Source organism: Pyrus communis, chromosome 5 (genome assembly GCF_963583255.1).
Source record: "Pyrus communis chromosome 5, drPyrComm1.1, whole genome shotgun sequence".
Lineage (NCBI taxonomy): Eukaryota > Viridiplantae > Streptophyta > Magnoliopsida > Rosales > Rosaceae > Pyrus > Pyrus communis.
Genome location: NC_084807.1, coordinates 6,532,501 through 6,547,304, shown reverse-complemented (window position 1 = coordinate 6,547,304; position 14,804 = coordinate 6,532,501). Strand labels below are relative to the sequence as shown.

At 37.0% G+C, this 14,804-nt stretch overlaps 1 protein-coding gene and 1 long non-coding RNA gene across 2 annotated transcripts; both read right to left on the bottom strand.

The window, feature by feature from the left end:
- Positions 1 to 6,937: 6,937 nt before the first annotated feature.
- Positions 6,938 to 8,814, bottom strand: LOC137733243 (uncharacterized). The gene is made up of 3 exons (XR_011068435.1): positions 8,661 to 8,814; positions 7,788 to 8,233; positions 6,938 to 7,416 (listed from the first exon to the last, which is right to left on the bottom strand). It is a non-coding gene; the product is annotated as an uncharacterized lncRNA (long non-coding RNA).
- Positions 8,815 to 11,181: 2,367 nt separating this feature from the next.
- On the bottom strand, positions 11,182 to 12,906 carry LOC137735744 (E3 ubiquitin-protein ligase ATL4). Its single transcript, XM_068475184.1, has one exon. The coding sequence runs from the start codon at positions 12,844 to 12,846 to the stop codon at positions 11,875 to 11,877; it is 972 nt and encodes a 323-aa protein (XP_068331285.1). The 5' UTR covers positions 12,847 to 12,906; the 3' UTR covers positions 11,182 to 11,874.
- Positions 12,907 to 14,804: the final 1,898 nt, after the last annotated feature.

Genomic DNA, 14,804 nt, shown 5'->3' with positions numbered 1-14,804 from the left:
AATGTTATATGCTTAAACGATAAGTCCAAGGAATATGTGATTGGAAGAATGCGATCTAAAGAAGTTATTCATGAGACCATTCTTTCGTTGACACATCCTAAACGTTCCTGATCATAGGATTGTCAATTGGGCATTGACAGTCCGTTAAGATCAGTACGTGCTATGTCTTCTCTCAGGGAGAGTGACTAGTCTCGAGTCATTGGTGTGTGTGACATCAAAACAAGTACGTAGGTGCTCAATAGAGAATGAGTTCACTGAACACGATCAACGAAGAGTTCTCATATTCATGTCACATGAGAACTCATGGTTGGGATAATGCAAATTAGTCTTTTGACCTGAGGCATCACAGTTGTCTTGTGGTTAGGTCCTTAATCTTTGATTATGTCAAAGTCACTCCATCAGGAGGGTGTCCACGGCATCGTTGGGGTTAAGCCACTTAGTCATGGAGGCAAGTGAATGCGCAACAAGGGATCTCTAACCTTCAAACTGTTTGAGGGAGAATACTCTATGATATGATTAAGAATCTTTGGCCAAAGTATGAATGAGATTTAGGAATGTGTTCCAAATCACATTCAAGGTAATCATATAAGCACAAGACTCACATTGGATAGTAGACATGAATAAACTATCAAACCAAACAATGTGGTCAAGAGTATTGTATTAGAGAAAGACCGTATTGCATTTGTAATCCTAAAACTGAATAGGTTATCCACCTCTTCTGATTAACTTGGGTAACCATGACATGCTGCTAGGCGTCAACCATGGTTTGTGGAAGCCCTAAAAGTGTATTATCACTAACGGGAGAATTGAAAGTAAGTTTCAATTCACAATCAATTTGAAAGAGTTTGAATCGCCCACTGCCTCGCTAAAAGGAACCTAATGGATCGTACACCATGTAAGGTAGAGATTGAAGATTCAACGGAGATGAGTAAGAATAATTAAATGGTTTAATTATTTATGGCAATGATTAATTAATATGATTATTAATAAAACGAATAAGTTCGTTAAAAGACCTCGGGATAGTTTTGGACCTTAAGGCCCAATGGGCTTCGAACGTCAAGTCCATTGACTTAAGTTGTGTGACAACTTAATGAATAATGATTCACAAAGGCCCAAATAGCCCAATAAATCCCATGTTAAAGAAGGAGTGGTTTTGGACTTATTTACAAGTTTGCCACTCAAATGAATTAAGGAATAAGTATGACTTTATAGCCAAAATTCATTAAGGGTTGTTTTTGGGGAAAGGATGAGAACACAAGCTCTCCTTTCTCTCTAAAATTTCGGCCACCTTGGAGGGATCATCTAGCAATCAAACTCCTCCAAGGTCACTCATTTCTTCTAGAATATGCCTTGGTGTGGAGACTTAGAGGTTTTCAATTTTGGGAACTTGGAGAAACCTTTTCATCCATCCAAATCCATGGATCTAAGATGCAAGGAATGAAGGCCCTCTCTTTGGGTGATTAGCCTTTGCTTATGCAAAGAGGAATCTACAAAGGTATTGATTTCTCAACTCACTTTGTTTTGAGTTGAGTCTTGGTTCACCTATCTACTAGGCTTTGAAGTTCATGGGTTAAGTTTTGTTTTTGAGTGCATATAAACATGATTCCGCCTTTTAATTGTTAATTGCATGTTGTTGATGTTGCTTAAATGAACTTGTTTTTCACAAATCTTCCTTCAAGTACTTGTTGGTGTGAACGCATAGGTGAAAGCCGTTTGCGAGTCCGGATTATAACAGTATAGTTATGGACATTTGAAATTGGTTATTTAAATATTTGAATTCCCACCTTGTGGGATTAGTGGACCAATTAAATTAAAGGGACAAGGAACCAATTAGAAGAGAGGAGGAAAGCCTGCAGCCAATCAGAAAGAAAGAAGGAAAAAAAAAAAAAAAAGGGAAAGCTTCCCGTGCCCGACCTGTGTGACCACCCATTTTCCAAGGCCGATTCCGGCCAACTCCGATGGAATTTTTCGACGCCACCACCACCATCTTGAAGCTCTCATTCCCCTCTAAAATACCCACCCAAGAACCACCTTGATTAACCACAGTATGTGGCGGTTTGAGGCCACGAAAGTTGGCGGTTCTCACGGTGCTCCGGGCACCCTTTTTGATTTTCCGGCAAATTGGCAAAGTGATGGCCGATGCCACCACTTGGGCTGTGTAGCCCATCATCCCAGGAGCAAAAGCCAACCAACCTTGACCCCGTTGGACCACCGTAGAAGACGAATCGACACCGGGAAGTTTTAGGCACCCGCCGGCTTTGTGGGCAAAATTGACCGTCTTTCGTCCACTTTTGGACTTCGTGGCAGGGACCAATCATTCAGGACGCCTCGATGTGTGCGCTAGAGAATCATAGCGTGAACTCCAGGTGAGTGGATCTTTCCTTTTTATCGTACATATTATTGAGAGTTCTATCGACACTTTTAAATTGATTAGGTATATTACCGTCATATATAATTATTGTGAATGCTTGAAGTACTATATGAACTACGAATGGCTTGATCCCTGTTTAGGGTACGTAGGCAGTCTAACGAGACGTTAGATGCAACCATAATATATTTGAGACAAAAGCCTTATTTGGGAAATTGAGTAACGCGAAGGAAATTGGTAAAGGCAAGTTTTAGTTTTGTGAATTAGTTAGCTAAATTAGTGTTAATTGGGTTGTCATGGATAATTATCCTTGAAAATAAGTAGTTCGGGAGTAGGGCGTTATTGATTGTACATTTCACACCGTATTGTTTATAATTGAAAATGCTACGGCATGGTTGAGTATTAGATTGCATCATGGTATATCCATATGTATATTACTTGCATATAATTTTTGGGAATGCTTTCAAGTGCAAAGGTGAACGCAGGACACCCAAGTAAGTTCAGGTGAGTTTATGGTATTAGTTGAATCGATTGCGTTATAGCATGACTACATTTATGTGTTAGGCAACTCCGATACTGTCGTACTGGTTGCCATGAGTTGCACATGTTACATTGAGATGCATTGAGAGCTCATAAACCTGCACCCCGATGTTAGTGCTCCCGCCCGTGGCCAGGGCACAATCTTTCACGTGATGTTCACCTCTCGCACCTTACGCTCACCTTGGACTCAAGGTAGGTGCACAGGCTTGTCGTACATACCACTATAGGTGGTTCCGACTCGTAGGTGACCCACGATTATTCTCCCAGTTTTCACGTGATCATAGCACTTGAGCGTACTTATTTACACCCAGTCCTGTCGTACAGACCACTAGAGGTGGTTCCGACTCATGTGCAGGGATGTTTGATGAGCTATAGATTAAGTCGTTCAAGTCACTATAGGTGACTCCCGACTTGTATGCTAGTATTGATTGATGAGATATGGATACCTGCACCCCGGTGTTAGTGCTCCCGCCCGTGGCCAGGGCACAGTCCTTCATGTGATGTTCACCTCCCGCACCTTACGCTCACCTTGGACTTAAGGTAGGTGCACAGGCCTATCGTACAGACCATTATAGGTGGTTCTAACTCGTAGGTAACCCACGATTATTCGCCCAGTCTTCACGTAATCGTAGCACTTGAGCGTACTTATTTACACCCAGTCCAGTCGTACTGACCACTAGAGGTGGTTCCGACTCGTGTGCAGGGATACTTGATGAGATATGGATAAGTCGTACAGGTCACTAGAGATGACTCCCGACTTATATGTTAGTATTGATTGATGAGATATGAGTACAGTCGTACGGGTGACGTTAGGTGATTCTGGCTGATGTATCATTTTATATTGATTAAGTTCATTTGGGCCTACTTGTTAATGCATTGTAGAGTCTATGGACATGGCATACTCGTGGTTTTGGCCATTTTTGAGCATAGTTGGATATATATATATATATATATATATATATATATGTGTGTGTGTGTGTGTTGTACTGTCTTATAGAAAACGATAAGGGAATTACAGTGAGGGGTTATTACTGATAGAAAGGTAATAGTTTTGGGAAGCTTGGTTTTACTGTTTACTCACACTTTTTGTTTTGTACCACCCCTTCAGGTTTTAACTGCTGAGTTCGTATCGACGAGGATTTATGGCTAATCTTAGTATTGGTGGCTACTTTTAAGGGTATGATTCTTACCAACATTACTGTACTTTACTTATACTCTGACATCGTGTGTGAAATGGGTTCGCTCCCACTCGTAGCGCACTCTGGTATTTAGACACTGTTAGGTTCAAATTTATTCACATTTTATACACTATCACACTTTATGGCTTCGTCACCTTCCAGGTGTCGGCCAACACAGCTCGATTTGGGGTACTAGTGAACATTCTGGGTCGGGGTGTGTCATGAAAAGTCTCCAAAATCTAAAATCTTCGAACTGAACACTACCATTGTATTTATAACTAAACACTAATTATTTCTAAAACTGAACTATTTTGCTATGGTTCTAGAAATAGTATTTATTTGTTCCCTTTCAGAAATAATGTGAGTTATTTTGGTTCAGTTATAAAAAATAGTGTGCAATTTTGTTGTAGTTCCAGAAATAATGTGGGTTATTTTGGTTCAATTTCAGAAATAGTGTTGGTTACTTTGCTGTAGTTTCAAAAATAAATTTATTTTGTTTCCTTCCAGAAATAGTATGAGTAATTTTGGTTCAATTTCAGAAATAAAGTGAGTTATTTTTTAGTAGTTTCAGAAATAGTATGTATTTTGTTATATTACAAAAATAATTTGGGTTATTTTGCTGTAGTTTCAACAATAGTGTTTATTTGTTCAATTCTAAAAATAGTGTGAGCTGTTTTGGTTCAGTTTTCAGAAATAGTGTGTGATTTTGTTGTAGTTTCAAAAATAGTGTGGATTATTTTAGTTCAGTTTCAGAAATATTGTTGGTTATTTTGCTGACATTTTAGAAATAATGTTTATTTTGTTCATTTCTAAAAATAGTATGGGTTATTTTAGTTCAGTTTCAAAAATAGTGTTTTTTTTAGTAGTTCCGGAAATAGTGTGTATTTTGTTCATTTCTAAAAATAGTCTTAGTTATTTTGGTTCAGCTTCGAAAATAGTGTGGATTATTTTGTTGTAGTTCCAAAAATAGTGTGAATTATTTTGGTTTAGTTTCAAAAATAATATTTATTTGTTTCCTTCCAGAAATAGTCTGAGTTATTTTGGTTCAGTTTCGAAAATAGTGTGGATTATTTTGTTGTAATTCCAAAAATAATGTGGATTATTTTTGTTCAGTATTAGAAATAATAAGAGTTATTTTACTATTTCTTAACTAAATACTAACTATTTCTTGACATAAACATGGATACTATTAATATTTCTTTAAACTAAAGACTCATTCTCACCAATTACTCACCAATGACAAAAATTTGCAATGTTATGAACTAAAACCCTTCAAATTTTCCAACTTTATGAGCAAAAACTAGCATTAGTAGATTCAAAAGTTCAGAACTCCTTTACATATAAATAGTTATATTTCTATAACTAGACATTTTCCTTTTCTTCTTAATATTTCACTTGCATTTCCACTTCTGCACCCAATATTGTATCTCCGTCCCAACAGTTCAGATCAATTTAGTATAGTGTAGCATATTGCTTACATAAAATAAATAAATAAATTCACCTACATTTTTCTTTTTCTGATTTGCATTTTCACATGCATGTGGCTGCAACCAAACAAAAACACCGAAACATGGACATGGATAAAAGAAAATGGGGATTATTTCCAGGGAAATCAACAATTGTAGAGTTTGAATTTGAACACTGATTATTTCTTAAACTAAATACATGTATTATCATTATTTTTTAAACTGAACATTGACTATTTCTTGAACTGAATATTGACTATTTCTAAAACTGAACACAAGTACTATTACTGTTTTTTAAACTGAACACTGACTTTTTCTACAACTGAACACGGGTACTATCATTATTTCTTGGGAGTTTTAACGAAAATCCCACGGTACTGTTCACTTTAACGAAAAACCACATTTTTACACTAAAAAGTCAATCATTGTACTATTCACTTTACCCTTTATTTTGTCCTTATCGTTAAAACTCAAAGTTTTCAAGCCATTTTCATTAGTTTTCCTTTATTTCTTACACTGAAAGTTCGTACTATCAGTATTTCTAAACTAAACACCGACTTTCTAAAACTAAACACTGACTATTCTTAAACTGACTGGTATTATCAATATTTCTTAAACTGAACACTGATTATTTCTTAAAATAAACACTAATACTATCAATATTTTTTAAACTGAACACTGACTATTTCTTAAATTGAGCACTCATTATTTTTTTAACCGAACACTAGTACTATCACTATTTCTTAGTGAACACCCTAACCCCACAAGTAGGTAGCAACTCTCTAGTTTGGGGCTGCAATTTGTAGCATTTCCTTTTGTTTTGCGAGGATTTTAAGCCATCATCATGTACAAGAAATCTCAAACCAACTTCCCATTTTCAAATCCTAACAATCCAAATCTAGTAACGAGTAATGCCAAATTCATGACAGTCAAGTCTCTTCACTCCATTCTAATGTAAGCACAAACAAAATTTCCACTCAGTCTCAAATTCCAGCACAATAAAACTTACATGCAAGAACGTCAAAGTTCGGATATGTCAAACTATTGCTTTTGCTATGTGAAAATATTAAAACGACAACACGGTCGCGTCACAATTACATTTAAGCTTTCCTCGTTCCCAATTAAAAATTTGGTTTAGTGACCTACGTCAACAGTGTTCCCACAATTACAGTGACCCAAGTGTACTTTTGTTGTGTATCAGAATGCTCAAAGGATAACTGGAGCCGATTTTAATTGTCACAGTGCTTGAAGAAAAAATAGATAATGATGCATGGAATGCCATTTTACCCCATTTTCAATTTTCACTTTTCACCCCAGTAGATAAATCTTAAATTTAATTTTGAAATAAAATAAGTCATGAAATGAACCTTCGACAAATGTATCATCAACCATCAACTACTACAAATGTATCATCAAACTGCCAAATTTTCAGATATAAACAGCCATTTAGCAATTTGTTTTAAGCCCTTAATAAGCTAATAAACTTGACACTTAACAATTCTTTGTTTCTATGTACACAATAGACATGGAAATGTAAACATCATATGCAATGAGTTATGATGATAAATTAGATGATAGATTATCATGTTGTGGCCGGGAAAGCCGGTGATATGATGAACTCTATCTGAGATCATTATCGACCAGTTTGGTTTTCCCCTTTCGGTCTGGTTGGCAACAAGTTCAATGCCTAGTTGCCCTTTGTCTCCGGCCCAAATGCATATAGTATCCCTGACTCGGTGAGTGAGAAGTGTGGGCGTTCCAGTATATGGAATTGGTGGGATCGATCAGTACAACCTGCTCATTCACTTGCTTCAACGATGTCACTGGGTAGCTCCGGTGCCAACACATTTGCATGTCTATTTCTCTGTAAGAGACGCAACACACGAGATAAGAGTAAACTGACCTGAAAGGTTTCGAGATCATACAAATGAGCAATACTAATCTTCATATAAAATTTAATGCAAATACTACAATAACAAAATTGGTTTGGATTTATCAAGGAACAAACATGAAGATATCAAAATGAGTGATATCGAATGCTTTAGGAAAAAATAGTTTGGACAAGGCTCCCAATATTCGCTTTTCTTTTTTTATTTTATTTTATTTTATTTTATGTTAGTAACATTCTCAATTGAATAAGATCCTGGAACACCTCTATTTGGTTCCGTAAAAGCTTTTTGTTCGATGTAAACAGAAAGCTATCAAGGCAAACTAATAAAAACATACAATCCTTACATATGCCATTTGGTTGACAAGCCAAAGCAAGAAGGTAGCAGTATCCAGCTGCAATTTTCACCACAGGTACATTCTCAAGTGCTCCCAATAGAGGATGGGGCTCAACATCGGTTGGCTCGGTTAGGTGGCCGAGTTTGCCATCGTTGCCCCAAGAAAATGTATAAATCCTGCCTTCTCTTGGCAACACAGCCATGAAGAAATTCCTAATTGCAGCTTGTACCACAAATATGTCTTTTAAAGACTCAACCAACAGTGGAGTAGTCACCTCAAACAGTAAACGAAAATAGTCTCACAATGGTCATGTTAAATAAAACTGAAACTGCAACAGCTTGTGAATAATGTTACCAATTGTTGGAATGGTGGTCTGTGATCTCTTCGCACTTGAGCTTGTACAAGACTGTAGTTTTACTTCCAGCATCGATACCGACCATACGAAGTTGCATTTCCTTCATAGCAAAAAGCCAACCGATCAATTTGGTGAAATACAACCCCATTTTTTCAAGTTTCAGCTGAATTCAGAATCCATAAGTCAGATACCGGTTCATCTAACATTAAGCCACAAACTTTCAACTTTAATTTTAAATCAAGTTACGAGATTTCATCAAAATCCAAATATACCAAAAAAGCACATAAAAAATCCTTGCCCGACCTACAATTCTCCTAAAGATCTAAAATTTCATCAAAATCCAAACAAGCACGGGAATATTAAGCCTAGCACTAAACCCAAAAGCTACTAATCAAATTAAAATAAAAAAATACATTCAGACCTAAAATTTCATACAAAAATGAGGACCTAAAAGCTACTAATCCAAAAAGAATGAGATGCATATCTAAATTGAAAAACATATCCAGATTCAAAAATGCGGAAATTACATGGTCAGCCGGAGAGCAAGAGGAAATGGGAGCTTATTGATTTGACGAAGAAGAAGATTAGCAGATGGGTTGATGAAATGAGAAAATTACATACATGAGAGAGTAATCTGTCCACCTTTTGCTCTCTTCGTCCGAAGCGAAAATGGACAACACAAACGGGCCAAGCTGACGTTAGGCGTAAAATTGAAACCTTGATAAATTATTTTGTTTGGACCAGTCTTATTGGCCTGGTTTGATGTTGGGTTTTATCATAAGGAAAATTTAAAAAAAGTTTTAAAAAATTTAGTTTTAATGAAAAATGACAAATAAAGGTGTAGCGAATAGTACCAGATAAAGCTAAAAATGTGATTTTTCGTTAAAAATGAACAGTACCGAGAGTGTTTCATTAAAACTCTCTTTATCCTAACCATTAAATAAAGTTATTACATAATTTTTGGTTAAAAATCAGAATATTAAAGTCATTTTTCATTAGTTTTCTTAAAATATCATTGATTGGTTATTCAATAAGTTGAGAGATTTTCAAAATTATTTTTTGGTGACTTTGGATGCAATCCCTTTATCAACGTTCTTCGATTGAAACCTTGTTAATTTTTAGTTTTTTATTGGGGTCTCTGAAATTAATACAATAATGCATTTCTATGTAGGTTATTATAATTTTAAATTAAATTTGATATTTGTAGTTACTTATATTAATGAGATTTTAAATAAAATTCATGATTTTAAATAAAACCCATTTTTGTCATTACTTATATTAATGACATTTTACATACAAAAAGTTGGTACATTTTATACAAAAAAAGGTGGTACAGTTTAGATGAAAAAATTGGTACATATTATATACAAAACAATGGGTATATTTTAGGGTAAAAAAATAAATACATCTTACATTAAAAAATGGGTACATTTTACATAAAAAATGGTACTTACAAAAACAAAATTGGTATATTTTACATATAACAAAGTGGAACATTTTTAAAGATAAATGGGTACATTATCAATAAATTATTGGTGCAAAAAAAAAAGGTTTAAAAAATGTGTAAAAATAAAAGTTTGAAAAATATGGACACAAAAATAAATTAATATATGGGTACAAATTAAAACTGAAAAGAAAATTGGTACAATTTAAAAAAAAAAAAGGCTGCAAATTAAAATGGGTACAAACTCAACATAAACATATATGATACAAAATTTAGCCATAAGTGTGTATGTGTGTATAATATCAAATGTTTCTAATACTAAATGAATATATTTAGAAATAAAATTTAATTATTTTGGCATGTAAAATATTTTGTTATGGAAATAATTAATGATTTTTATTAAAACCCAGGGACCTTAATCAAAAATTGAAAATGAATAAGGTTTTAATTAATGGAGTTGAAAAATAGGGATGAGAACCTAATTTCTCCTTTTTTTATATATATATAAATGAAAAAGAATAAAATATTTTCAATTCCTTTCCGCGAAATTCATCAGAAACTAATTAGAATCGAACTCTTGTCATAGACCTAAGAGAAAGAGGTGCAAATGCATCACTAAAACTATAGCCCCATCCCCCACATTAAAAGCATTGTATTCATACATAAGACAATAGAAAGAAAAAAAATGTACAACCTCCTTAGTCGCAGTCTCATAAAATCAACCTCATATACGACATTTGCACTTTGTTATTAGATCAACGAATCAAGGAGCTTTCATTTGGAACACTCAATAAGATAAATGAATGTTAAAATATCTCACATTGATCTAACTCCATTTTAACTAATACCGAGACATTTCGTGATAAAATCTCAAACTTAAACCATCTCCAATGGTTGGGCTAAAAGCCAAATTTTTTAGCCCGGAAAATTTAGCTTTTAGCCCAGAAACAACTTTTCTGCTCCAACCATTCTAGCCTAAAATTTTAGCCCGAGATTATTAAAGAATGAATTTAGGCTATTTTTTTTGTTAAATTATTATTTTTTAAATAAATATGTAGACTATCGTAAATTAATTTTATGAACATTTTAATCTAAAAAAATTTAAATTCCGATAAATATTGGGTAGAGTCCACTCCGATTTCTGGGCTAAATTTTGGGAGGAATTTGGCATTGGTTTAGCATTTAGCATTTAGCCCAAAATTTCCCCTTGGGTTGGAGTGGGTTTGGGGGGAATTTTTGGGGGGTAATTTGGCTTTTAGCCCACCATTGGAGTTGGTCTTAACAAATTGTGTAAATGGTAATTACCAAGTTAGAGATAATATTAATTGGTATTGTTGATAGTAAGTTTGTAGCCCATCTCTTTGATAATTCTACAATGTACCAACAAAAAAAAAAAAAAAAAAAAATTCTTACAAGTCTCAATAATTTAGCACAAAAGGATCCAATCCCATATGGTCCACAATCATTTGGATGGTTTCCACCTGTGAATGGGGGGAAGAGTTAAGTTTTACACATAAAAGGATAGGAAGAAGGAAAACGAATCCAAAAAGCTTTCAAAACACTCATTGACTATCCTTAGAATCCATGGAAATTGGACCCAAAATCTCTTACTCAATTCATTTGTTTTTTCTTTTGGGGTGACAAAATGTGAAACAAGTATAAATCAAGAATTCTAAAACAAGGTCTTTTGTACAATCAATCCCAATAAAAGTAATTGGCAAAGAGGACCGAAGTCACAATGTTAAACAATATGAAGACTAAAGAGCAATGCAAGAATAATCACACAAATATCAACTCATAGTTCCCAACTTAGGTTCGATTAGTGTGTCTGTCCCGTTACATTTGAGTTTGAATCATTATCATTATTCTTAATCACAACAATTAAAATACGCATGATATTGTCAAAACAAAAAACATTTAACACTTGATCATACTGGTATCCGAGCTTGAACCATACTTTGGCGCTCACTACTATAATCACAAGTAGAATATGTGAAATGCTACAACTCATAAGTGTTGGGTAACGACGTTAAAAAAAATATTACTCCACTACTAAAATCTGTGTAAATCTCTACTTCTCCATGCTTCTAGCTTATATACACATATGCAATGGGTCGTTACTTTCAAATTTCACCTATAAATTTACCAAGCCCACCTATACTTTTACCTCTCGTTCTCTCCACATCAGCAATTCAGCTCCAAAAAACGAAATTTACAGAAATGAACCACAATCTGGGAGTGGCGCTAGCAAAACCGATGAATGAGAGAATGATGATAGAATTGATTGAATTTACCAATCATACCCCTGCAAGCCACCGAAACATCTCGGATATCTCTTCTCCGACGCGCTCTGTTTCCAAGCTCGAATCGCCGGCGATAGACACCTCGCTCCGGCAGCTACTTCCAGTGTAGAATCTTCCAGAGCTCCGAAATGACATATCTCGGGACGAGAGGGTGCTGGACAGTTGATCAATGTAGTCTTTGAGCCAGCTTGACCTTCCCGAGCCGACCTCCGCGGCTAGGATCAACGGTGGAATTGGCGGTTCCGGCTCTGCCACTGCCAAGACGACCTCATCTTTCTCTCGTTCAGCGTTGCTCAGCCGCACTTCCGACGTCTCCTCGTCTGCAATGTAATCGAAGGAGCCGACGGAGTGGGAGTGTCGATTGGAGGAATTCGTCGTTGTCGTCTGATTGTTGTTGCGGAGGCTCACGTTCCCGATTTCGAGACGGAAGCGTCCGCTACCGTTCGCTGTGGCTGGTTCGGCATTGGAGGAGACGAGCATCATGAGCTCGGCGTCGGAAGCGGCGATCGAGGAGCGACATAGCGGACAAGTCTGCTGCGACTGTAGCCACGGGTCGATGCAGACGGAGTGGAAGGTGTGGCAGCAGAGCGGGAGGAGGTGGACCTCGTCGCTGGGCTCGAATTTCGACAGACACACGGCGCAGTCGGTGGAGATGGTAGAGGAAGATCGGCGGGCGATGGAGGAGAAGGTGTAGAGAGGGAGGGAAGGAGAGGTATCGGGATTGATTCGGCAAGTGGATATGCGGCGGGAGTCGGAGAATGAGTCGGAGGGTGAGGGAGCAAGGCGACGGATGCACCGGCGGTTGAGGTGGCGGAGGATGAGGCAGATTGAGGCCACGAGTGTGGCTGCGAGGATGACGATGATGATCAGGAGGTTCGGGCTTAGGGTTTTGAAGGAGGAGGAGGGTTTTCGGTGAGGTAGTAATGGCGGTGACGGCGCTGGTGATGCTGCTGTTGTTTCCGACATTTTAGAGAGAGAGAGAGAGAGAGAGAGAGTGAATAAATTCCTTGTTTGTTTTGGGTTTTTATTTCGGAGACTGGGAGGGGGATGGTACCAGTCCAGAGTAAATGCGCGCAGGTTTTTGAAGAGAAAGGTAGGAAGCAGGAGGAGGGTACTGGAGTTACAATTATGCCCCTCTTGTTGCCGGGAAGTTATGATTGTGCCCCTCTGTAGGTATGAGAATATGATTTGACTTGCGTTTGATGGTGGTTTTTTTTTTTTTACACAAACGATGCCATAGGTTAAACTGATAGTTAAAGAAAAAGGAGATGGTTAGAGATTGAGTGTAAAAATTATTGTTTTTCGTTATTGCAGTAATGCGTCTTCTGCTTATGTTAGTGTTTTACATGTTGGATTTCATTGGATTATTGTAATTGGGATGGTTCCCAACAATTGCTTGTGTCATTTTCCTCGATTCATTTTTTTCTATTTTTCTAATTAAATTTGATTTTTACTGGAGATTATTATAAATTTAATCATTATTAACCATAAAGGTTTTAGTCATACCCATATGGAAGTTTCGCTGAAGATTAAACTTTTGTTGACTCTAAAAATTACAAAACCTACGTGGCGCGCAGGCCGAGTAACTAATAAGCTAACTAAGTCCTTTGGTTGAATGCGGGGCGTGCTAACTTGTCGGCCGAGGAGTAAAATTTGTTGATGTTGCGTTGAGCACGTTGCTGAGTTCTTTACCTTGCAACTGCGACCGAGGAAGGAACACTCTCGGTCTTCGGGTTCTAGAGCCTGAAGACAAGGCTGCTAGTTCTGCGAAGTTCACAAATCGTCGGTGCCTGATTCGGTCACCATGATTATATTCGTAAGAGTACAAGCACGTCGAATCGACACCAGACTATACGGACACAAATATTCAAAGGTGATGTATGCCTTGATGGTAAAGGTGGTTTAGCCGTCAGAATGCCGAACTCTGAATCTCACTTGTGAGTATTCGATCATAAAATCACTCGGCGTCCAATACGCCAAATTTCGTAGCTCGTAACACCTTACTTCGCTGAAAAGGCTAATAAGGTGACCTCCGCCAACAAGGATTCGAAAACCCTTCTCAGCCGAGACTTGGATAGGTAACCAGTCGCCCTCGACGCAGTGCTGTTTATCCAAACTGAAGGTGCTCCTCAGTCGGCTGATTCTACGGCAACAGTGATGTTTATCCAAACTGAAGGTGTTCGCCGGTTGCCTCCACAGTACTGTTTATCCAAACTGAAGGTGTGTTGGCGAGAAAAAGAAAATAAAAATCTCAAGCTGTTTGAGAGGTTTTGCGCAGGGCAATTGTGTGTTGAATTGAAGGTCCTCAATTGTTGCATGATTTCTTGTATTTATAGCACCAACTCCTTGAGATCGAATTAAACTCCTACCTGGATTGGGAGTGTTTGCTTCGTTCCAACTTTGCTTCGAACAACCCTACTCCCATTAGGACTTGGAACTCACCCCCCTTTGGGGCTTTATTCATTGCTGGTCAAGAATCCTAGTTGCACGAGGACTTCCTTAACCTTCTTTGCTTATCTGGACTACTTCTTGCGATATGACTCGACCATCCCTGCTAAATGGCCCAGAATCATCAGGCAACCCATAGTATTTTTGACACGGCTTTGGGCCGAGCACAAACCTACACTCAGCCCAACAATATTATTTTGGGCCCAAACAACTTTCCACGTTTAAAATGTTTTGTTACATAAGATTATATTTGGAGAGGATATGCAACATAGACATATAACAGTAATAAATGACGTATCATTTATTTCAACCGAGATGACAAAGCTGACATGAAAAAAAAAAGCTAGCTGGCATAGACAAAGAGATTTCAAATTTGAAGCTGCATTCAAATATGGTTTTTGTTATTTCCAAAGGCGAATCATTTGCTTTACCTTAATTGCTAACATACTTAAGAATTATTTTATTATTTTTAAACC